Below are 26,518 nucleotides of genomic sequence, written 5' to 3'. Positions count from 1 at the left end.
AGTTACTTTTATTTTAATTGATTACTTTACAACGCTTTACAACGATTGCCTAATTGATTGGTTGGTTGATATAATGAATGAAAAGAGATCTCTTACACGTTGTCTGTGTAACTACTTGAAAAAGCGCAATTAGCATGTGCATGAATGTTCTGATCCTGAAAGTAAATGAGAAGGCAAACCCAACTAATATCCTTTCATTATCCAGTCCTTGGCTCGACAAGTTAAAGGCACAGTTATTTCGCATTGAGAAGCACATTTTTTCTTACATCAGAAAGAAATAAATTAACCATACCAGACAAGTCTTATACAATATTAAAAGCAACTTAGACTTTCCAGTCTTAAAAGATTGCATTGAGAACACTTTTTTACTCACTACCAAGTAACAACTGTATTTTATAGGGAATAGTTTATCAGACATTCTTTTCGGTACCGGTAATGAAAATTTCCGTAAAATAAGTTTTCAATAGATGTGTTAAGTGCATATGAATAATTTCACTGCTCTGTATCAAATCGCAATTATGTTACACTACTTACATGTGTGACGAGGTCTATGAAGTGCACGCCATGCCTATTTAGAGCCAAAATGTGGTCTGAGCGTTCCTTTGGATCAGACACTCGCTTCACAGCAAAGAAACTTGATCCAAAAAGTGGCCATTTGGATAATATATCTGCAAGGAATCAACATATAGTAAGGTTATATAATTATAATACAATATCTACAATTACATTAATTCAATTTTGGAGTTTTCTATGTGTATCATTGCTTAAGTTTACACACTCACATTGTATGACAAAGAATGGAGTAAATTAGCAAAAGAGACTAAAGCCAATATTTAACTCTGAAATAACTTGTTCTCTCAATGAATTGCTCAACAGTGCTGAGATAGGGAACAAGTATCGATTTTAAAAATCATTTTTATAATAATTCGTTTTTCTTGGGGTTCACTTTATAATATTATGAATTTTAAAATAGGAAGTAGTAAACTTTTTATTCTGGATGTCTCTTGACGTTCTTTGTAATAACTATTTCTCACACCGATCAAACAGTTGTCGATCAGTCAGACAGGTTTGCTGTTTGTAATGATCCCCACAGTAGATTCCTTTTCACCTTAAGACGAAGAGAGACTCACTCTTCGAAACGTTGTGAGTTTATATATTTTTGACAATCAGCAATAGAAAAAGTCCAAACTACTTAATTATTGTAATAATAAACTTATTTCTTACATTATTATAATGCAATTGTGTTTACAAATAACATGATATTGAATATGTACACAGTAGTTTATGAAGTAGATATTCAGAGTTAAGGAAAATAAAAGGGGTAAAGTAAAAACAGGCTTTCAATAAAAAAAGTTACACAATTTATAAAGAAAAAGAAACTCTTGTATTAGTAATAGAATAGGGATATCATCATCAGAGTGAATCAATGCCATAAAGATGTCCAAAAACAGTATGATCTGTGCCGGGTCGTTCCTTTCAAGATCAAAACTGTCGTCATCCAGGATGCAGCAGAGTAGAAACCCTTGGACATGTTCTGGGTTATTGCCCTAAACAAGAATTACTGAGGAACAATCACCACCATAAAATGAGAAGCTCCAGCGCAACCACTCTTCGGAAGGCAACGTGGGATGTTTACAAAGAAGTACACTGCTTGGCTGAGAATGGGTCAACGAGAAGAGCAGACATTATAGCCATCGATCGCCGGAATCAAAGAAGTCTCATTCTTGATCCCACTGTCTGTTTTGAAAAAGATGATCAACAAGCCAATAATGTTAACGATGAAAAGAAGTCTATTTACAATTTATGTATTCCTCACTTCAGTGAGAGATACAAAATGAATATTAATACATGGGAAGTGAAAGGACTTCTTTTTGGCGTTAGGGGAACTTCATTTAAGTTAACCAAAACCACAAGAATAAAAATTAGGCCTAAAATGGTTTGGATATACTATAAGCTTGGAGGATGAAGTAGAGCCAAGTTAATTAAAGAAAAAACACAACAGAGAGAAAGACAGATGGAGGATCAACAACACATGTAGAAAGTAAAGCAGGAAACTGAAAACGAGACAACACAGGAAGATAAAGAAATATGGAAGAGGTTTGCTTTGAGACGAATTACAACAGTAGAAGCTGCTTTGAAAGACGATTTAGGATTTATGATGATGATGATGATGATGATGATGATGATGATGATGAACAGGAGGAAGAATGTGACAGTAATAAAAATAAGTGTAGTTATGTTTATGATAGGCCTAATTGTATTTTGTAACGAACTCTGTACAGTTTCTATGATTGACAATAAACACTTATTATTTTGTATCAACTTCCGGTGTTCAGCAGAAACTCGATAATTCGAATCTCAATAATCCGAACTTAGGTACTACCGAACGTACGTACATTATCGGAAAGCACTGAAAACAAGAGGGCACCGAAAAGAAGATCCAGTGGAGCTCGCTTTCTTTACCAGCAGTGGTATGTACGAGGGGGATCCAGGAAATAACGACCGTTTTGTTGTAATAATTAAAATATATATATTTATTTGAAAAAAACAAAGTCTGTTACATAACTGAAGCTTCCTTTACTTCTCTACATAATCACCACCTACATTTAAACATTTGTCGTATCTGTTCACTAGCTTTAGAATTCCCGTGTTATACTCCTCTGCCGCCAGTTCATTAAGCCAGGTGTTCACTGTCTTCTTCAACTCTTCATCACTTCCAAAATGCGTACCACCCAGAAAGTCTTTCAGCTTAATGAAAAGGTGAAAATCGCTAGGAGCAAGGTCTGGACTATAGGGCGGATGATCAAAGATTTCCCAACCGAATTGATCCAGCAATTCTCGAGTTTAAGCAGCAGTGTGCGGGCGGGTGTTGTCGTGAAGAAGCACAACTCCTCTCGAAAGCATTCCTCGCCTCTTGTTTTGGATGGCTTGCCGTAATTTTCGTAAAGTCTCACAATAACGATTTGCATTGATCGTTGTGCCTTTTGGCATGAAATCCAGCAAAAGAACACCTTTGCGATCCCAAAAGACAGTAGCCATGACTTTTTGTGTTGAGAGAGTCTGTTTGAATTTTCTTGGTTTCTTGGGTGATGAGGGATGATTCCACTGACGTGATTGGCGCCTGGTCTCTGGGGTGTTGTGAGACACCCAGGTCTCATCACCAGTCACAATTTGATCAAGAAAGGCGTCTCCATCTGTGTGATATCGCATCAAGAATGTCAATGCTGAGGCCATTCTCTGAGTTTTGTGTTGGTCACTCAGTTGCCGTGGAACCCATCGTGCACAGATTTTGTGGTAGCCAAGATGTTGCGACACAATTTCACCAAGCAAAGAACGAGAAATGTCAGGAAAGGCAATATGCAATTCGTCGAGTGACGTGCGCCCGTCTTGCAAGATTCTGTCGTTCACTTTAGTCTTCAGGTCTTCTGTGGTGAGTGATGGGCGTCTGGGTCGAGTTTCATCGTGGACATTTGTTCGCCCACTGTTGAACATTTCGCACCATTTTCTCACATTTCTTTCATTCATTACAGTATCACCATACACTTCTTTCAATTGCCGGTAAATTTCTGCAGGTTTCAAATGTCGGGCATTCAAAAATCGAATCACACTCCTCACCTCACAGTCGGCGGGATTATCAATCACGTCGTTCATTTTGAAGTAACACAAAATGCACAATGGCGACTTGTTGCAACCAGTACTCACAACATTATGAGAACACATGTTAAGGAAGCCAGTTGACCTTCAAATAAGGAAGGGGAGTCAGCTGTGCGGCGGGTATGCGCGAACGGTCGTTATTTCCTGGATCCCCTCGTAAATCAGATAAAATGGTACATGAAGCAGAATAAGAAAGAAAGGCAATGATTTTTATCACTTCTTTGCATTTAGGACTATATATGTTCTATATGCAGTAGAATCTCGTTAATCCGAACTACGCTAAAACGAAAATCTGGTTAATCCGAACAAAATTATTTTAAGAAAAAAAAAACAAAAAAACAAATTTATTGTAATAGTACAAAGTAGCGAAAAGAAAAAATGTATAAATTCACTCAATTTCTTTTACTTCAAAAAATTATGAAAATAGCACATTCAAGGGTACTTACAACAATTAGTGTTTTCTGTACATAATTTACACATCTGTCATGTTCATAAAATCAGTAATTTTCTGTTGTCGTAATGAAGTGAACCTGTTGGTTGTGGTTCTAAAAATAGCAACAGGTACTCCCACCACCCCACCACTGTCTCTCAGCGCTCGTGAATAGCATGCATTGCATTACAGGAAATATTTCGGTTAATCCGAAAATCTTGTAATCCGAATAGGTCTTGGTCCCAATTAGTTCGGATTAACGAGAATATACTGTATCTGATAATCCGAACAAACTGATAGTCCGAACTGCCCCTGGTCCCAATTAGTTCGGATTATCGAGGTTCTACTTTAAAAATATCTCTACTGACCTAGCACTTGCGCTTTGGACTGGATCGTGGTGAGAGTCTCCACATCCCTCCAGTTGCTCTGCACCATGTTCACCCACTGCGCAGGCTTCACATCTCGCACTGTCAGCGCAGGCTTTGGCAGCAGGAACTTGGTTTCCTTCATTGTTGGCACATGAGTCATGTCAGCTGCGCGGTGTAGCAGTGCTGCCATCTTTGCTATGTCGTACTGTTGAACGAAACAGAAACATTTACAACTCTAGTTCTAGCTCCAGAACACAGCTATTTCCTACTTTTTATATGAAAGATTCAAGCAAACACCTGACACGATTTCAAATTCGCCACTTCCATTCAGCTCCTTAAGTACAGTACTGATACTTAAGATATTTAGACTTTACCAGCATTTCTCAACTATTATGAAAATAAAGATTACAGATACTTAAAGAATTTTAAACATTCTGCGGACTGTAAGAAACACTACCAGTATTCCAAAGTGGTTATTATCAAAACTATAAATTATTTCAGTTAATTATCATTTAAAAATTTATATATCCTATAAAAAAGACTTATTAGAATAAACAATAAACTGCATATTTACAAAATAATTATAAGCCTTTTACTGCCCAGAAAAAAAAAAAACTTAGCAAATTTCTTAACAAACTACAGAAATAATTACCGGTACGTACATATTTGAACATATCAACAAACTTCTCCCTACCCTACTGGCACAATCATTTTCGTTCTTATTCTTATCGGATTCAGTCACTATTTTTACAAATGGATTAGGATTGCTATCAGTGCTGTCAGTAGGAGGGACAGTGGAATCATGTGCCAATACGAAGTCATTATTTTTATATAACACTTTAAAACCTAAAGCAGAACACTATCATTGGTTTAAGAAAGTGCACAGACAAGTAACAATTTGATATTTCGAAACCCTTACCAATAGTAGAAATTGTTCTTACGAAAACTTTTAAGGTTATTATTCAATAATCAATTTGCTGAAAGATCGAGGACTTGTTAAAAATAGCTGGCAATGTTAAGAAACTTCAGTCTCAAGAGAAAACCCTTACAAATACTTTTTCATAACCATTTAATGCCCATGATTATCAACTGTTAACAGTGATCTTCCAACATTTTCAATTACAATAATTTCACTCTCTCATCAGGAAGGAAGAGGAAAAGGAAATGGCTGGGTCACTGGCTGAGAAGAAACTGCCTTCTGAAGGATGCACTGGAAGAAACGGTGAACAGGAGAAGAGTTCGGGGCAGAAGAAGATATCAGATTAGGGTGGCCAGATGTCCTCTTTTATCCGGACATGTCCTCCTTTTTAGGCCTTTGTCCGGGGTCTGTGTGGATTTTGAAAAAAAACCAAGAAATGTCCACCTTTTCGTAACTTGTATGCCTGATATTTTGAAACTATCTGATTGGACGCCTTTTTCAAGTAATTTGCCAGTAAGCGGCAGCAGCATCGACGGAATATACTCTTTGCCAACATTCTTAACTCTCTTTGCTCCTCCTTTTGATAATAATTAATGTTCCCTTGGCTTTCATATGTAAAATCATTTTATATTATTAAGTTTTATCATAAATATGCTATAATAAAATAGATATTGACATAATTCAAATACAATATAGGACTAAGCCTAAATATAAATAGATATTTTCTGTCCGCTTTAATAATTATAGTTCCCTTGACTTTCATATGTAACCAACTGTAAAATCATTATTATTTTTAAGTTTTATCATAATTATTTTGTAATAAAATAGATATTAACATACTTTTAAGTATGATGTAAGTCTAAACCTGTACTGTATATTGACGTAATTTAAAGCATAATATAAGCCTAAGCTTAAATGAAAGTATATATTTTCTGTCCCCTTTTTTTCGAACAATGCCCTCCTTTTTGAAGCTTTGTGTCCTCTTTTTTATCGATGTGAATCTGGTCACCCTATATCAGATGATAGACGACATTAAGATATATGGATCATATGCAGAGAGTAAGAGGAGAAAATAAGAAAGACTGGAGAATGCTGGATTTGCAGTGAAAGATATGCGCTTGGGTAGAACACTATGAATGAATGAATGAATTTCACTGTATTGGGACTACCTAAATTAATATTAAGTAATGATAAAAAATTATGTTAGGTACATTAGATTGTATAATGTTGGGTTTGCAGTCAAGGACTGCCCTTGGGCAGAAAATTATGAATGAATAAATCCATTTAACAACAGATCGAGGAAAATTGGTGGTGGATGAACCACATTTTGAGAAACATGTACCAACAATATTGTTTATAACCTAACTATTCAAAAATTAATAGAAAATTTGTTATCAACAAAATTCATTACTATGGCTCATAGAAATTCTCCTGTTAGACATGTCTTCTACAGTAGTGTGCAAATTAATCCGAACACGACATATTTTTACATTTTCTGTCATTGTTGGCCTCACAGCTGCTCATACCGCTTTAATTGATATCTGTAGTACGTGTAATTCCATTGTTGAAGGTCTGTCGTTATTATTTTTTTATAATATGTGACATTTTGCCTGTTGTTTTGTACTTATAAGTATTTCAGTTGTGTTGAAGACTTAATACTGCAATCCTGTGTACATACTGTTGTCTTCACAAATGGATACAACTCCACGAAAACGGTCTAAAATTATAACATTAGCAGAGCATTCTTCTATGACACAGAGCCAAATTGCTGCAGAATGTCACATCGGTTTGGCTACTGTTAATTCGATCATAAAACGATACAGGGAGACTGGATCCATCACACCCCAGAAAAAAGGAAACTGTGGCCTGAAAAGGAAGACTTCACCTGCAGATGATCGTTTAATTGTCAGGAAAAGTAAATTAAATCCTAGAATAACTGCTGTCGACTTAACCCGCGAGTTAATGGCTACCACTGGGACGAATATTCACGTCACAACAGTGCGGCGTAGGCTTTTGGAAGATGGACGAAGGGCTCGTAAGCCTATTAAGAAGCAACTGCTAACCCCTGTTATGTGCAAAAAACGCTTAATGTGGGCAAAATTACATCAACACTGGACAGTGAATGACTGGAAGAATGTACTTTTTTCCGATGAGTCTCATTTCGAGGTCCATGGCCAGGTGTTTCTTACGTACGGAATGGATCCAAAAAAGTAACAGCAGCTCATCTCCAACAAGCACCCAAATACCCCCCTAAAGTAATGTTTTGGGGTTGTTTTACACATGAAGGGCCTGGAGCATTAATACCTATCAAGGGAATGATGAATTCTGACAAATATATTCACTTATTGGAAACCAGAATCGTACCCCAGCTGCAAAAATCATTTCCGGATGGCAGAGGTGTGTTCCAACAAGACCTGGCACCATGCCATACGTCTCGAAAAACTACAGAATTCTTCAACAAGAAGAATATTCAGGTACTCCCCTGGCCAGGCAACTCACCCGACATCAACCCCATTGAGAACTTGTGGTCAATTTGCAAAAGAAGAATGCAAAAAATGGATTGTTCTACAAAGGAGAAGATGATTTCTGTCTCATTGGTGTATGGTTTCGCGATGAAGAAATGAAGAATATTTGTGGGAAATTAGTGGAATCCATGCCAAATCGTCTCAGAGCTGTTATTAGGAACAAGGGAGGCCATATAGATTACTGAGGTATGTCTTAGATCCTTTTTTTATCCCGTTTGAGTGTATTTGCATAAGTAATTACGTTGTTCGGATTAATTTGCATGCTACTGTACTTGCTTGGTAGTATGACAAATTTCATTGTTAATATGAAATTCTAGACCTACTCTTAATAATAGGCTTATAGTATGGACGATTACGAGCAAAAGAAGTTTAACATAACGAAGAAATAAATGGTAAAATTTGTCTCATTCATCCATTCACGACAATATTCATTTTCTTCCAGTAAATCAATTACTTTATTTCATGCCAAAAGATCCCACATTAAAGATTTGATTTGAGCCAGGGAACCTTAGATATAAATTCAATTATGAAGTGAAATATAGTCCAGTTGCTTACAATGACGTCCTGGTCGAGCTGCTCCCCTGGCATGACGAGCAGCAGACCCTCCAGGTAGTCTGGAGCGATCTGGTTGAACACGACCTCAACATACAACTGAGAGTCCAGACGCAGTGGGAAGTGCCACACAGAACGGCAGAAGATCAGGTAGAACACCTATAAACAAGACATGTTTATAGAATTATTTTATTTGTCACAAGATACACTAACATTTTAAACAAATCAACTACGTTAATTTCTGTTTAGTTGACGATCTTATGGAAGTGAAGGAAAAAAGCATTTGATGTGTGTCTGTGTGTGTGAATACAGGTTAAGAGTTAACTCTGCAAAAGATAGTTTTCAAGATTTTCGTAAAAATACACGTCTTCAGCTGATAACAAACCTGTAGTTTTGGGCATGTCAACTATCTGTCTGTCTGTGTACAGTGATCTATCCTAAACAAGGGCTGGGCAAACTTATTTATAGGAGAGCCAAATGAAAAACCAACATTTTTTGGAGGGGTAAAGACTTTTAATCGTTAATTTTTCTTCAATATTCATTTTTTTTATCTAAAAAAACACGCAAGACAAACGAGCTTATCATTGCACAATGTGAAAAATACTTTCATAACCACTCATCACTCATACATCGTATTATTTTTAACAAGAAATAAAGGGTGAAATTTATTCTTCATTTACCGTTAGCTTTGCCTCTTGTAAATTTCTGTTACAAATTTATATTTAAAAATTGAAAAGTTATTTATCCCACAGGCCATGCTGATCACATTGGTGGGCCATATTTTGCCCGTGGGTTTGTTCATCTACAAGTCAATTTATCAATAACTGATGCACATGAAATACAATATTTTTAGTAAAATATTAATTACATCTTTATTTGATATCAAAAACAGAAAATGGCGATGAACTCGAACTCTGACCCAAATTTGTTTCGTGTGCAAGATGAAGATTAAACGAAATGAACTACCCAGCATGTATCCAGACCTCTATGTTTAGAAGAAATTAATTATAATATGCACTCTTGTTTTCACTCCACTGTGCGAATTTTGTCGAAGTTCCAATTGACTTCAGATCAAGAAGCCATGTAGTCCCTACTCTTAGTGAAAACCACTCACATCTTCGTCTGACTCTTCCCTTCTCTTTCCTTTCGCATGAATGACAATTTTTTTTTTTTTTGGCCTAGTCAAAAGTGCCGTTGTTTTGGTATTGCTAGTTATTTGGGTGCCGGATATGTGGGAATTTACTGTATATGAAAAATATGGTTCGAATAATTTATAATGTAGAAAAAAGGATATAAGCTTCAGTGTTTAAATTTAAGGAAAATTTTGCTTGTCTTACACTTCTATATCAGAAAATAAACCCAATGGAAGAAGAAGAAGAAGAAGAAGAAGAAGAAGAAGACGAAAGTATTGACGATGATGATGGTGGTAGTAGTGTTGAAGATTTTGCTTTGCATTGTGCAGGACCGTAAGCCCTTAAGTTATTTTTTCTGTTGCAGTTAGGTTTCAAAGTAAAATGAAACTCACAAAAACCTCATCCATTACCCTCATCCGATTGAAGTCTTTTGTTCATAACATTTACAACAAGTTTGCAAGTTAAGTTGTGTAAAATATAGACTATGGCAGATTTCATCTCCTTTGTTAATAACATTACATAATATTATTCTCTCTTTTCTCAGATAATATGGTACCATTAACTTTACTAACCTGTTGATTTTTGTGCAATTCTGTAGTTACGTCTAGAATGTATTCCTCACGAGCTAACGGCATGGTGAAAGTGTCACCTTCTACTATACAATACAATGAGAATTCCTCCATCTCCATCTCTCCACCTGTTACACCTATTACTGTGCATAGCTCTTCAATCACATCCTGAAAAAACAATAACAGAGTACTAAAATTAAAATATACAATTTAAATATGGATATTCAGCAAATTTTTAACGTGGAATACTTTGTAACACCAGTAATTTCTGGGATCACATTTTGATGGATCAGCGCACACATATCAGGTGTTCAGAGCTAAAGTGGATCAAGTCCATGAGAAGTAGTTTTGAAATAATAGAACTTAAAGTTAACTTTCTTTAGTGGATTATCTAATTTCAGTAGCAATAATTTTATTGCTCCATTCTCAAATTCTAGATTTATAAAATATAAAAAATTGTGATGTTAATTGATGCAACGCTTTGGTGACTTGATCCACTATGGCTCAGAACATCGTGAACAAATAATAATCTGAGCCAAAAGTGACTGGTGTCACCTACCAGTAAATGCTTGGAATTAAGACTTGATTCATTACTGCTCGGAAAAGATCCAACTTCAAATAATCAGAAAATGAATTAAACTCAATTTATGAAAAATTGTGACTTGATCCACTTTAGCTCTGAACGCCTCAATATTAAGTCTTATTCTTGAATTTCTTACAAACCGAATTTTAATGCTTAGGAATTCAGGAAATCATTATTATGATATATTTTCCAAGTACCGGTAAATATTTCATTCAAATCCTACAGTAGGGTAAACATTAGTAATTTTGTGATAATTTCATGAAAATTAATTTAAAATGCAAATGTGTAAATATATCCTTATTCTGATTTTTTCATCTAAAAGACGATAATTTGCTGTACAAATTTGGAGACATAAAAGATTGGACACGTTCTTGAACAAGTGCCAAAAACCACTTTTACAACTTAAGCTAAAAGGTTGGTTATTTCGTGATAACCTTGGTAATTTCGTGATATTACATTGATAATTCCGTGAGAGATAGAAGAATTGTGAAAAAATTCATTAAAGTCACATGAAATTCTCATTTATTGTTACAAGACTTCAAACAAAATAATTCCGTCTTATATTTGTAGCAAGAAAACATAGAAATACACATCAACACATAATAAGAATGAAATCAAAGTAAAAATTGAAATTGAAAAAGGATCTTCTTTGTCCTGAAAGGGTGAACACTTTTATTACGGATTTTACTATAGCCTATATTACTAGGGTAACTCCAAAAGTAATGCATAACATTTATTTAAAAATTATATTTTTATTCTACAGCTTTGCTATTTTCACAGAATGTAGATACATCCTTTAGGAACAAAATATCACTTTTCCACATAATCCCCGTCCCTCTCAACTGCATTACGTAACCTAGGAACGAGGGCCTGTAGACCAGCACGGTAAAAGTCTGGACCAACACATCTGAGCCACTCTTTAGCAGCGTGCACAAGGAAGTCATCTTCTAACCTCTTTCCGCCAAGGGATCCTTCAGTTTACCAAAGAGATGGTAATCGCACGGTGCCAGTTCAGGACTGTAAGGCAGATGTTTTAATGTTGTCTATCCGAATTTTCTGATCTGGGCTGTGGTATTGTGACTGACATATGGGTGTGCGTTGTCGTGCAATAGCAGAATATCCTGCTTCTCCCGATGTAGTCGAACACGACTCAGTCGAGCTTGAAGTTTCTTGAGAGTTGCCACATATGCATCAGAATTAATGGTGGTTCCATGTGGCAAGAGTCCTTCTGAATCGAAAAACACAGTAGCCATAACTTTTCCTGCCGAAGGTGCACTTTTGAATTTCTATTTCTTTGGTGAATTTGCATGATGCCACTCCATTGTCTGTCTCTGTCTCCGATCCAAAATAGTGGAGCCATGTTTCATCTTCTGTCACAATTCTTGCAAGTAAGTCATCAAGCACTTATCATTGGCGCTTAGCATGATAAAAAATCAAACAGATGCTACAGTGAACCCACTGCATCCCCCTTTTCTTTTTTGTTATCACATCTTATCTTCAGATTTCTAAAACTCGTATTGTAATACCATTTTTAAAATAGTATAAAATGTAACGCTTAATACTCAACAAAATTTCGCCTCAAACAGCTAAGATTTCTATCAGTAAAGCTAAGCCTATATAGCGACTATAGATGTATCTAAAATTCCAAAAACATTTCCTAAAATTTCATTAAGATATAATAAATCATTGTACCAAATATCATATGCTTACTTTTAGTTATAAGCCTGTAATGTAATTACAAACATCCACAAAATTTGTACGCCTGAGAAGTCGGCGCTAACTTGCTCTCTCCAAACATAAAAGCTCACTGAAGCAGCTACAATAGTCACACTAAGCGTAGCTGTACGTTTCTGGAAACCAGACAACATATGCAATTCCTTGGCGGAAATTTGAATCTCGTAACACCATTCGTTAGTTCAGGAAAGCGCAAAGAAAAAGTATCACGAAATAACCACTGCCACGAAATTACCAATGTTTACCCTATTTGTAGTATGGTTTATCCGAGCCCCTACAGCCGAGGCTGCGCAGAAGTTTAGAGTAGGGACAAATTGAAGCTTGCGTCCACCGCCATGCTTTGGGAGAAGCACCGGCTAGCAGACGGCTGCACTATACAATGCTGAATGTTTAATATATACCCATATGTTTAGTGTCTCTTATAAATCAATCTGAATGGATAAATGAAAAAAAAAATCTTAATAACAATTAAAGTGACCACGTTAAAGACATAATCAAGCTTAGTTACCGTTAGTTTGACATGAAATGAAAGAAAGCTGTAACAATTTGATAACGTAACTAAAGATGTTGTATAGTTATTTGACAACATATAGAGCGAACAGAAATACAAATGCATATTGTAGTAATAGTTCAGATGAAAAGAAAATTATCAGTATTAACTATTAACAAAATACTGCCTGTATAAGACGTTAAATTAGGCCTATATTGTAAACACGTTTGCTTTGATGTGGACGAGAAATGAACAGTTATTATTTATTCGCTTCCATATCACATAATATACTCCTACACCTGTAAAATAGAAACACGTACCTAATATTTTAGTTAGAAATATAAGTAGGCCTACCATGTAATAGCTTATTATCACAGCTGTAGTATGAAATAAACGTCACATGCATGAATTAATCAATTAGTCATGTAATAGAACTCAGGCCTAGTGTACAGAACATCTTGCCTATTGATTAATTATTATTATTATTATTATTATTATTGACTCCATTAAATATTGTCTTACAACATTTTTTTGTAAAGTCGTGTTGTACTGGTAACCTTAAGCTGTGTGCTGACATCTGCTCTTTATGTAGTACTTTCTCTCCTGGCTGTGGCTTAATTGCAACCCACTTCTGAGGTTGGGAAGCCTGGAAGGCGGAGTTACATTACCCCGATGATGTGATAGGATGATTATGATAATGTAGTGCCAGGAGAGGTCTTAAATCAAACTTAACCTAAATTCCAGACCATGGACGAACACAGGAATAATCCCCTTTAAGGAAAAATTCCGAACCCGGGACCTCATGAACTATAGCCAGAAGCTCTGACCACTAGACCATGAGGCTGGTCAGTAGAGAAATTATAGAAGTGTTTCTGTGATGATTGTTGATGATATGATGATGATGATAATAATAATAATAATAATAATAATAATAATAATAATAACAACAACAACGATAATAAATAGTAAGTGATAACGAAATGAAAGAAACTGTCGTAAGTGCTGCATATTGTAATACATTCCGCTAAACTGCGTAAATTTACCTGAACGACAGTGGTAGATTTCGTATTGACAACTCTTTCTGTTCCACCAGGTAACCTGTAGATCTGACGTTTTGAGTTACGACCAGCACTAATCGCTGTGATTTCTTCTACACTTGGCACATTCTTTCTTCCACCATATTTGAATGTTTTTCGAAGGTTCTGAAGACATACTGTCGCAGTACCTGTGAAGAAAATGTATTAATTGTTAATAAAATCTTATACTGAATCCTTCTCTAAGTTTAAAATGGGAAGCAAATGAATAGGCCTACAAAGTGAGGCAATGTATATTTATGTAAAATGATAATATTATTAGAGTGTCACAGACAATTAAATTTGTGAATATAACATGTTTCGTTTCCAAACTAAAATATGAAGTTTACAACTTTTTTATTATACATATTATCACAATCTTCATTCAGTTCTTAAATAAAACATATTAATTGTTAAATCCATAAAGATGATTTCTCAAAATTTATGCAAGCCCCTTTATAGAGATAATAGCCAATACTGTATGTAGAAATTAAGGGTGTCCCATGAAGAACGCAATTTTTAATTTAATTTGAAGCACAGTTTCGTCTTCAAAAAAGTATGGCCCAATTAGTCCACCTGCCCATAATCTGCACCGCACACTGACTCATTCTGGATACAGCGACTTCTCACGGATCATGTGAAGATTCTCCATCCCCCAAATCTGACAATTTTGTTTATTCACATGACCATTATGCTGGAAGTATGCCTCGTCAGTGAAGATTATTTTCTTATGAAAATCACTATCCTATTCTTGTTTTCTCAATATCCAATTGGTAAATGTTTGATGCTTCAAATGGTTCATCAGCTTCAGCTCGTGTGTTAGTTGGATCTTTAAAGGATAATATGCAAATCTTTTGTTAAAATTCGCTGCAAACTGCTTTTTGGAATGGCCAATTGTTGAGAAAGGCGGTGAATCAACTTCATTGGATAGTAACGCTCTGTCTGACAAGGGTGACAGTCTCTGCATTCTTTATGGGACACTCTTTAGTTACATTATTAAACTATTTCATATTAAATTAAATGTAAACAGAAGCAGCTAACAGCTTATCTATATAAGGTAACTTAGACCAATATCCATTTATCAACACAATTTGGAAATAATACATACTGTTTTTGTAGTTCCTTTTATCACATGAAGTGTCAGTTGACATCTTCTGATTTTTGCCTATATACTAGAACCAAGCTTGAATATACCTGTAGTTCATGCATTTTTAAAAAAGAACCTAACAAGGTTAGTTACACGTTTGTAAGATGTCAATGAGTAATACAGTCAATTCCGGTTATAGTACTATATCCGAGGTTCACTAAAACCGAAGTGTCTGTTTTTATACTACTGACGTTGCTATACATACAGTCTTAATGCCCATTTGGGACAGACCACGTTCAATATCAGTACTAATGTTCGCTGTACCTTCCAACTTAAACGCTTTACACTTTGACATCCTGATGTTCACAGTTCGAAACTTGTAAGTAATAGGCCATGTAAGTAGTAAGCACTGACCGATTTCGCACCTCTTCCCACTAGAGTTATGCTACTGTGTACTCGGCCTTGGAATTTCCCAGGGTTCACTTTTACAAAGATGCGGAAGAAAGAGTTGAGGACCATTATACTGTAATCCTTCTTGTATTTACCCTTGGTCATCAATCTACTCCCTTTTACAAAAGAAAACACTTTCTGTTCCTATTCTTCTAATAACCTCTTTTAAAGGAGTCAGAACTACAATCCTTTCTTTATCCCTCACTGCGTACACTATTCTCTTTAACATGTTTCAAGCTGTCCAGGAAGCTAACAAATCCTTTGTCTTTCAATGCACTTAAGAAGTAGAAGGTTTGAGATTTTGTTCTGAACATATTCTTGAAAGTTTATAGGAGAAAGGTTTTCTTAAACTGCCATTTTGGCCAGTTTAAAATTACATTTTCTTGGGGAAGTTATAGTTTTAGGTTCACTATAACCGAAGAGAGGATTCACCATAAACGGAAATATTGAAGTACTTTTTAATGTATGGGATCAGGGCCAACGATTTAGGTTCACTTTAGCCGAATGTTCACTATAACCGAGTTCCCCATATCCAGAGCTGACTGTAAGCTTACATGGTAATCCTTTAGCACAAATTTTGTTGCATCCGAGAAATATTATTGAATCTGTCTACTCAGACATCAGTGTCAATCTGCAGAGAATTCCACAGTTTCTTGCTTCCTAGACTGCTCGCTGCAGGAATACCATGAAATATGACACAATATAGAATTGTAGAAGATTTCTGTTAATAATAAAAGTGTAATATGAATTACGGAGAATGAGATAATGAAGGCAGGGTAAAGAGACTCGGTTTATCTCTTGTTTTGTGCTCGTGTAATTGGTCCTGCAGGACTCAAGTATGCATGACGCGTCAAACTTAGGGGATGAAAAGTTGCAGAAAACATGTGACTACAATATAGTCAACAGCATTACTGACGAGTGAAATGGTTTTCTGACGAGTAGCAGAAACTTTCTTTTACTCACAACAACAATGAAAGAGGTGAGTTTATAAAATCCCCATCCAAATTCTTTTCAGTTCCATAAATAACAGTCACAGGCAATAGGGTTCTTACATCTAGTTTAAAATAAAAGCTCCACGTACCATGGTACGCCCGCCGTTTGTCATAAGCTGCTGTCTCCAGGTACTTGAACAGGTATGGCTTGAGTGTGTCAGAGCACACGAAGTAGGCAGCGACAATGCTGAATAAACGCCATCCTCGCTGACACGAGTCTGGTTTCATGGATTTGTTGTTCGTTGTCTGCTTCATCAACTGACAGTACACCTCATCTCTCAGAGCTTCATGTTTGTGGCAGTGCTGCAATAAACGATGTTATATAAAGCATACATATTTTTGTCATTACAAAATTAGTAATATCTATTAGACATTTATTTTATGGAAATTTTCTTCACATTATCTGAATTTCTTTTCAAGTAAGAAAGTTGGTAAGCAGCAAACTTTGTTTTTCACATTAGATGGGGGTTCAAAGTAAGAGAAATGTTGAAAAAGAATGGAAATTACTTTTAAAAGTTATTGCCATTCAAAATATTTACTGGTTTCTGAGGTATGGTGAGTTAAACGACTATTGCGATAAAGGAGTAATAGTCAAACAAAAAACGAAAAACGGAAGTCAGAATCTAGAAAAAAACTTATCTCATAGCATCTTTGTCACTGCACAAATATTTTGTTAAGAAACAATCTGGTACCTGATTAAGACGTGGCTGGACCTCTACAAATTTCATATTCCATAATGCAATATTATATATCTTTTAATTAATTATGGACAGCATTCTTACCATAAGAATTGTGTAGACACACTTGACTTCGGTAGAATCTGGTGCCATAGGCAGGTCACCCATGTAGCGCATGACTGCAGCAAAGCATTCTACAGCCAGTTCGCTCAGTTCGCCAGGTTCTAAACGAAGCAGTGATTGCTCTATTGGAATAGAGCTGAATTTCACCAGATCGACCTGTAAGAGAAACAGCTTGTGACTAATCTTATGTGACAAAAGACAATTTTAAGCATGATTTCATCACAACCCACAGTCGATCACAAAAATGGATCCTTAACCGAAGTATTTTTAAATATGTTGTGTCTGATACGTATTATCTATCACAGTTTTTATTTGATTGCAGTTAGAGATATGGTACAATTTTCCGAAGTACTGAATTACTGCGAGCATTGCAAATTTAAATTTTAATTAGCCTTGAGCACTTCAGCCAGAATTAGTCAACTTGCCTTTGTATGCAACATATGATATCCAACCAATTCCATTTCTTTTGTAAATGTTAATGACATTAGGAATAAGTTGTACTGTGTTTCTTATTCAGGCATTGCTGTAGCCTTGTAATGTAGATGACTTGTGCGAGAGAGTGATGTCTCGTGTGAGAGAGGCACGGTGATACCACAGTCTAGTATATACAGTCACGAAGCTCAATAGCAAATATGCATCCATAGATAGTTGCTAACCACTAGGATCGCTACTAACACCTCATTACAGACAATGTGAAATAGTACCGGCACAGTCTATTGTTCCTAGCACCCTCACAACTCAAGCTTCATGACTGTATATACTAGACTGTGGTGATACTGGAGACAGAGGAAGGGAGAAATCAGTTTCCCACTGCGTTAAATATTTATCACATTGTACTCCTAAGATATCGTGCTGAAATTTCTATGATTAATAGGTGAATGACTGAGAAAAGTATAGAAAAAAATTCGAAATCAAAATATTTTTTGAAAACAGAGAGAAAAAATAATAACTTCAAAATAGACATTTACATCTTCAAAAGTTGGTAAGCGGCAAACTTTTTTGTTTTTCACGTTAGATGGGGATTCAAAGTGAGAGAAATGTTGAAAAAGAATTGAAATTACTTTTAAAAGTTATTGCCATTCAAAATATTTACTGGTTTCCGAGACATGGCGAGTTAAACGACTGCTTTCGCTTCGTCAAAGGACTCAAAACTCAGCCTTTTGTCTGTTAAAAGAGGAAAAACGCTGGAATATTTAAAAAAATAAATAACTCGTAAACTCTAAATATCAATTGTGAGTGGTTTGCGTAAAATACAACCTTTTGTCTTTCTTTTATCACTACCACTTGCTACCATCCATAATAGCCATAACTAATAAAACTAATATATCTTTATTCATCCATATTCACGTATATTAAATACAGATAATATGAACGACAAAATGTAATATAAATATTCTTTCACATGAACGAGAAATGACCTGCTTTTTGTGCAAATATAAATACAGAGGAAGAATGATAACAAGAGTGTGTCAGCTTGACCATATGTGTTTGTTTTCTGTTTGCTTGTATCTACGTGTCTTGAGTGATGCAAGCGTTCTAAACAATAACACTACTATTCTAGAATGCGTTAAGATCGAACACTGCACTATAACACATATCCTTGTAATAATTGTACAGAGGGAATAGTTTGACCTAAAATTAGGGTTTTTCTTCGGACGTACTTATAAATGCATTCTCTTTATATCTGGCAAGCTATTAATTTCATAATTGAATAAATGCCCGACTGCCAATGTCCCCTTTGATAACGATATTCCTTTATTAGACAAAGCTGCACTCCTATGATTCACGGGAGCTGTGAAGCTGCTGAAGATCATATGCAGGAAGTGTGCTGCAGAGAATAAAAATGAGAAAATGGCCTGCAATTTTTCATAGAATCCTCTCATTCAGAGGCAAATATATTTTATATTATTGGTATTCCATTAGTCTGGGACACTGGATGTTCGGCTTTACTATTCTGAAGGACGCTATATTAAAGACTTTTCTTATAACCATTAGACCTCCGAAAAAATTCTGGTAACTATAAACAGTGGTGATATTCAAGAAGTTTAACAACCAGTTCTCTCATGTGTACCCTAGATCATATATACCCAGATTGCTCGGCCTTATAGGCTTTGACGGTAACAACTTTTGTCAAGTTTACTATGCTGCCATCTGGTTGTTACATAAGGAGTCACGTCATAACTCCCATTTGAATTGTATTAGCGACTGTATTGCCTCTCGTGTTCATTTACAGCGGACGGGTGGCAATCCTGGCAGTTGTTCTCTTCAAAGTGCTGCTGATTTTAACATAGGGATGAGCAATCTGTTACATTATATGATCTAGGTGTGTACCTATGTTTATATTAAACATATACGGTATATGGCATGGTAATTTCAAATATTATCTAGAAATAATTTAACAACCGATTCGTTCGAGCAGGCTGAATATCACCACTGACTATAAATGAGGAGCAACCAATCAAAACATAAATTGTCACATATCTTTAAAAAAAAGTCACACATTTAAAAAAAATAATTATAGAAGTTATAACACTATTTAACTTGGACAATTTATGTTTTGATGCGGTTTAGTGGACATTTAACGAATTCATGCAATTGTTATAATCTTATTTTAGCAAGGAAACGCGAATTTCTGCTCATTTTATGTTGTGTTGGCGATTCATTTTTGTTGTGTTGTGTGTCTGGATACTGTATGAACTGCGCTGCCAGTGACTTTGTAACTTCTGATGCCGGAATTTAAATACTTCTGTGACCGGAATCTATTGGAAACCACTCCAAATTCAATTTTGACGGGAGATGGACAATTTGTGTTTTGATTAGTTGCTCCTAAAATAAGTCTATGTATGATATTTAATTCTGTAGGCTTAGTAAACAAAATATCCATGGCTGCATGAAAAGAAACTAACCAAAAATATGCCTTACACGGTTTTTTTTCTTTTCGTTTGTTTTTCGCCTCTCTTCTTTTCGTTTTTGTTCTTAAGCCGATTCTATTCGTTCATGAAAACGTTAATACTAATTACGTGTATGACAGAAGTAAGAACTTGCGGTTACAGCCATTGGAATCATTTCCCAAGGCTGATATATCTGGTTAATCTCGGAACATGTAATATTATAAAATTGCCAATTGTTCTTACTGTTGTCAAGGAGACGCACACCCTTCAAGAAAAACGCATATCACGCTCTTAATAAGGATGAAAATAAAATGAGGGCAGCTCATTAGCTGTTACAGTAACGTCTTGTTACATTCTCACGAAGGTAATGAGATTATGAAATCTTATGCCATTCAGAAGCAATGCAATATGCATCTGTTGGTTGGCATAGCACTCATTTCTTTGTTTGTTTTATCTATGAGAAGGCATTTTGCTTAGCCGTTTTTCTGTTTACGAAATTATATTGGGATAGCACGCCATTTCGAAGGTTAGACCTACCTTCATCAAGAAAGTAAAATAAATCAATTTTAATTAGTGATCAGCAAATAAAATTCTTCTTCTTTTACCAGACAACGAAAACAAACACACTTTCAAAAACATCTATTTTTTTACTTTATTTGTGTTTATTTTTTACTTTTGCCCTTCCAAGAACTCTTCCGAGCAAAAGCGTCGACTTTTTTGGGAGTGGGCTAATTATAAATCATATATGTAATCTTCATCTTACGATGTTTGGATGACGTATATACGTCCGTTGATGTGACATATTAATGAATAAAATACTATTATAGTCACAATCATGCCATGGTATGAAAGAAAAATTTCACAACCTCGAGCGGGAATCGAACCTGCGACTTCCTGTTCTCCGGTCAGGTGCTCTAGAGAACAGGAAGTCGCAGGTTCGATTCCCGCTCGAGGTTGTGAAATTTTTCTTTCATACCATGGCATGATTGTGACTATAATAGAATTTAATTCATAAATCATATAATTTTGAAATTTGTAAAAGTGCTCAATAAATGTATTATTATTATTATTATTATTATTATTATTATTATTATTATTATTAAATATCACATTTTCACATATTCATTTTTTACAAGAATTTTATCTGCTATAAGTTCTATCTTTAGGAAATTACAACCCTCAATAACAATTATCCACCCTAAATTCCTAATTTTAACACAAACTTAACGACATGGTCGACAAACTGAGTCCAGAAACCTCGTGTAAAGAAATTCCAATAATTCACATACGAAGAGGAAAAGAAATTGACAGATTCATTGGCTAAGAAGAAACAGCTGCACTGGAATGTAAGGAAAGTTTAGGACAGAAGAAATCAAATGATAAACCACATTAAGATATATAGATGTGGAGACTAGGAGGAAGGCAGAAAAGAGGAAACATTGGAGAATGCTGATATTTCCCTTGGCAGAAAACTATGAATGAATGAATTATAGAACAAAAAATTATGTGGGTACATACAGTATGTCACTTCTCCCTTCATATTTCTAGCGATAAGGGTTATTATCATTTTTCAAAGTACAATTCAAATACTGTAGATCTTTATCTGAAATTTTGTCCATTAGGAACACAATTCTGTAGAAAATAATAAATTATCTGACACAAAATTGTTAGAGATGTTTGCCATTTTAATTTAATTTAAGTAAAATAAAAACATTGTTATGAGTAGATTTTGAAGAAATCGCCATCTTGTGTCCATTCCTAGGAAAAAATCAAAGTACTTCATATTTATCACTCCTGAATAAATAAACCCGTACATACTAAATATGGACAAAATTCGTTCAATTACAGACAAACAACACGTCAGAAACTATTTTTCTGATATTATAAATACCGGTACCGATACTAAAAGGGTATATCTATGTGAATATCACAAAATAAACTTCACCATGTTTTCTCAATACACCTAGTAAACTTACGGCATAATGACTGACATGTACCGATTATCCAGGGACGCAAATAATGACCCTGAAAGCCCTGCCAAATTTTAAAACATCATGTTCATTATGCTTCTTAAGCACATGATCTAAGGCGTCATGCCTTGGACTAAAGATACGGAATGGAGGAAGATATTTTCTAATGGAATTTCAGCCAACGTATGAGATCTGTGCCTACCCAGCATCATGATGAATTTGACGAGCCACAGTGAATAGCAAAATCCGGTTCTGTACACTGGCTATAGCCCAATGGCTGGCTACACATTATCCCCATATTGACTGCATGATTGTTCAGCTCTGCTCAGACATGTGAAGGTGAGGCCAGCAGTCAGCTGGATGACCTTGGACTTTTATGGGCTGTCGCACCACAGCTTTAAGTAATTAACAACTGACTGAAATGCATGGTAATCAAGTAGCAACTAACCTGCTCCTTCCATGTCCAATCGTTCTCCTTGTTGCCTTTCTTTCCTTTGCTCTTCTTGTTTGTCTTGAGACTTTCGATGACTTTCAATGAGCCAGAAATTGACCCATCGGCCGTCTTCAGCATCTCGAACCTGAAAATAAACACAAACACATGCACTAAAGGTTCGACAGTTCAGTAAACTTCATTTCTGTGATAACTACGATAAAAAATCTTTAGGCCTACAACGTGATCAATAACTTCTAAAGACTGTGTCCCAGATTTTATGTAACTTCTCAATTCATTTTAGCCTGAAAATAACAATGGTTTTGTCCATAACTATGTAATACAAATTTAATAAAATACTTATTAAATATAGCCTATAAGGTAAACCGTAACTAATGTAATCAATTTCAGGAGGTTATTCTTTGAGATATTTCAAACAAAGAAGCTTAATATAATTTTGCTCATTTTTGCTTCCTTTTCGGGATAAAAATTCTGCACTGCTTGGGAAAAGTAGCATAAGTCAGTTACCACAAACATTTTTGAATAATTTATTGATAAATTACGGAACATCTGCTCGCTTGGGAAAGGAGACATCAGTATTTCTCCCATTACAATAATTCATACTGAAGAAAATCAAAACGACATAAACCAGTGTAAAGACAGTTTTTTTCCTTCTAAGTTAATGTAAGATCAACATTTTTGATTTGTGCCACTTTTCCCGAGCACTACAGAATTATTTTATATGAAACATTTCATACGTAGCGTGTTGTAGGAAAACCATTGATTTAATTCTCAATATGCTCAGTCAACTTAAGAGAGCAGTGTATTATAATAATGAATGATTGAAAGAATTTTAGTTTTATCCTTTAAATATGCACAAATTTGACCAGAACAAATATAATATTTTAAAATTCCTTTTCAGGACGAAAAGTTACATTTGTTCGGATCAAATTTCTGTACATTTAAAAAACCAACTTAAAATTCTATCGATCATTCATTATCATAATAAGTTACACTGCTCTCTTATACTGACTAAGCATATTGAGAATTAACTCAATGGCTTTCCCAAAACACACTATGAAATGTTTAATACAAAACATAGCACAGTTCTTAAAATCACTGTATAACATACACCTTTGACATGGAAAATGGTCGCTCTCCTGTAGTATGAATTTGTCTAACATAGCAGACACGATGATTCCCGAGCTGTTCCGATGTGGTGACTTTGTGTCTGAACAGCGACCAATTTCCATTTCATAGGGTGTACTTTCAGAACATTCTTATAAAAATATACACTATTAAACTAACAGACGTATACGTTATTCAAGCATTAGAGTATGGTAATAGTAATATACATAAAAAGCCCGGTAGTATAAACGTAGTACTAACACAGTCTAGTATATACAGTCACGAAGCTTGAGTTTATGAGGGTACTAGGAACAATAGACTGTGCAGGCACTACTTCGCATTGTTTGTGACGAGGCAATAGTAGCGATCCTAGTGGTTAGCAACTATCTATGGATGCATATTACTACGTATTGAGCTTCGTCACTGTATATACTAGACTGTGGTACTAATATCTCTATACAGGCCTTGAGGGTTCATTTGAGGGAAGTAAAACGTTTGTGGTTTGGTAATATGAGTACCGATACCAGAAAGTTTCAGTTAATTACAGTACCATATATTTCTAAATATTGGAAAACAATCACAAGAATATTTGATCAGTTAGATTAAGTTAATGTAACTGCGAGAGATGAAAGTAGACAATAAGACATAAATTGCTGAAGTAAATGTGTCGCCACCACCAACAACAACAATTCTAAAGATATGTGATATAAACACATGGAAAGGGTAGAGTTCACTTTCACGATCTCCTTTCCCTAAGAAAAAACTAGACACATGCTAACCTAAAGGTCGCAGAACTAGATAAAGACAACTATTAAGTGCCACGAATTAGTTTGTTTTAGTGCTGAAAAGGATGATCAGCCCAATCCCTGAAGCTGTTGTGGATGATTATGGTTGTGACAATGACCACAAAATTGATTGTAGACTTTTAATACAACTTAAACTTACTTATAACTTTTTAAAGAACCCGGAGGTTCATTTCCGCTCCCACATGAGCCCACCATCTTTTATTATTACCCTCCCATTTATGTCTCAGCCTCTCCAAAGGTCTTTGCTGTAGTCGTGCCATTCCGAGACTTATGTTGGGGTTTCGTAACAAGCTCTTTCTTATGGTGATGGATTGTTAGCCCTTCGTCCAACCCCCAAGCTGGAGGACCGCCAGACTTTTAATATACAGGGTATAACTAAAATGTATGTCGAAACTTTAGGGGCATATTCCTCTCATATAGAGGATGAAAAAATAGTACTTGAACATTGGTCCGTAAATGTTTCATTTCCCTTTTCTACAACCCTGCTTACATTGTATGGTGCAGTACATTATCACATAAAAATAGCATACCCAATGGAAATCTATCTTACAGGAAGTGCTCAAAATGGCCCCCATTAGCACCTATCTAGTACAGTATCGTTTGAACAAAAAAACACTGCCGGTGAACTTAAGAACAACAAGTTGTTACATCATCTCACCCCACCCCCCACCTTCAAACCAGAGGTAAACAAGAGAGTTTACATACGTATGTACTTGTAATCTGACTGTTCTAGTGTGGGGTGGTTCGAACATGATAGCTATGATGTCATTCCGCATAAAAACAGAAAAGCTTGCGCATCGAAAGAGTTAATGCATATATCCGTGGTAAGAAATAATAATAATAATAATAATAATAATAATAATAATAATAATAATAATAATAATAATAAATTAAACATAATATAATAATAAAAGGTTCCGCAAAAATTTGTTCGTTATATCCGAAGTCCGGCAATCGAGGGTTAATTGTATTATAATAATTAATTAAATTTCAAAGTTAGATTATATCAAGACCAAACAGAAACAAGATTCGTATAAATGTATACTTAAGTATGCAACTTTTTTTGGCATGTTTAACGTATATTAGTAATAAAATGAAGCTTTAACTAATGTCTCTTCCTAAGACCAATAACGCCACCCTGATCTATTATGAGCATTGTAATGTTATTACCTATATAACTTACTTTCAGTTTATCTTATTTGTTACTCTTGCTTTGCACCAAAATTACAGAAAAAGTATTACAAGACTTTTAGTTTCATTCTAATCTCTATATTAAATTCCGAACAATATTACACTTATGAACCACTCTACACAAAATACAGAGCAATGGCTAAGAAGTGATACCACGCATCTACAAAAATGATCATTCAGTTTAACTACATTATTATTTACATTAACTAAATTATTATGTTCACAAAATTGGACAGCTAACTAATATTTTTTTTTTCTAGAGTAGAAGATCTTGCAAAACAGAAATATATATAAAACTTCTGCCTATTTTGAGAAAAATTAATTTTTAAAACAGTTTTCTTTTATTCACTTGCAAATTTACACATACGAGGTATCACTTCTTAGCCATGGATATAAATATGACGTAAAATATTTCTTTCTCTTGATATGAAATAATAAACAAACACACATACGCGCACTCACACTTGATCTAGTACTCTGTAATACAGTTACTCAAGAAGAACTATACGGTGTTTCGAAATTAGATAACAGACCCAAACCTTAGGTGCATGACCAACACAATATTGTAACCACAACACAAAACAATTTTTGTGCAACAGAACTGTAATTCGGTGCAAATAAAATGCGTTACACATATTTCTCACTTGTACCACTGATATAAATGATCGCACATGTCACTCTCACTACAGCTAACATAAACAAGTTGTTATTGCGATAAGTACTTGAGGTGTCTGAAGAAAGAC

At 35.1% G+C, this 26,518-nt stretch overlaps 1 protein-coding gene across 10 annotated transcripts in view; it reads right to left on the bottom strand.

The window, feature by feature from the left end:
* The window catches only part of Myo10A (Myosin 10A), a 696,078-nt gene that overhangs the window by 5,125 nt on the left and 664,435 nt on the right, over positions 1–26,518 (bottom strand). For all 10 annotated transcript variants that reach the window (XM_069828898.1, XM_069828899.1, XM_069828900.1 and 7 more), the window contains 8 exons: positions 22,669–22,798; positions 17,342–17,515; positions 16,649–16,862; positions 14,001–14,182; positions 10,154–10,318; positions 8,452–8,607; positions 4,453–4,657; positions 535–668 (listed from right to left, as the gene is read on the bottom strand). In XM_069828898.1, coding sequence (XP_069684999.1) covers positions 535–668; positions 4,453–4,657; positions 8,452–8,607; positions 10,154–10,318; positions 14,001–14,182; positions 16,649–16,862; positions 17,342–17,515; positions 22,669–22,798 — 1,360 coding nt within the window. The remainder of the gene's footprint in view (positions 1–534; positions 669–4,452; positions 4,658–8,451; positions 8,608–10,153; positions 10,319–14,000; positions 14,183–16,648; positions 16,863–17,341; positions 17,516–22,668; positions 22,799–26,518) is intronic.

Source organism: Periplaneta americana, chromosome 6, assembly GCF_040183065.1.
Source record: "Periplaneta americana isolate PAMFEO1 chromosome 6, P.americana_PAMFEO1_priV1, whole genome shotgun sequence".
Lineage (NCBI taxonomy): Eukaryota > Metazoa > Arthropoda > Insecta > Blattodea > Blattidae > Periplaneta > Periplaneta americana.
This window is presented reverse-complemented; position numbering and strand designations above follow the sequence as displayed.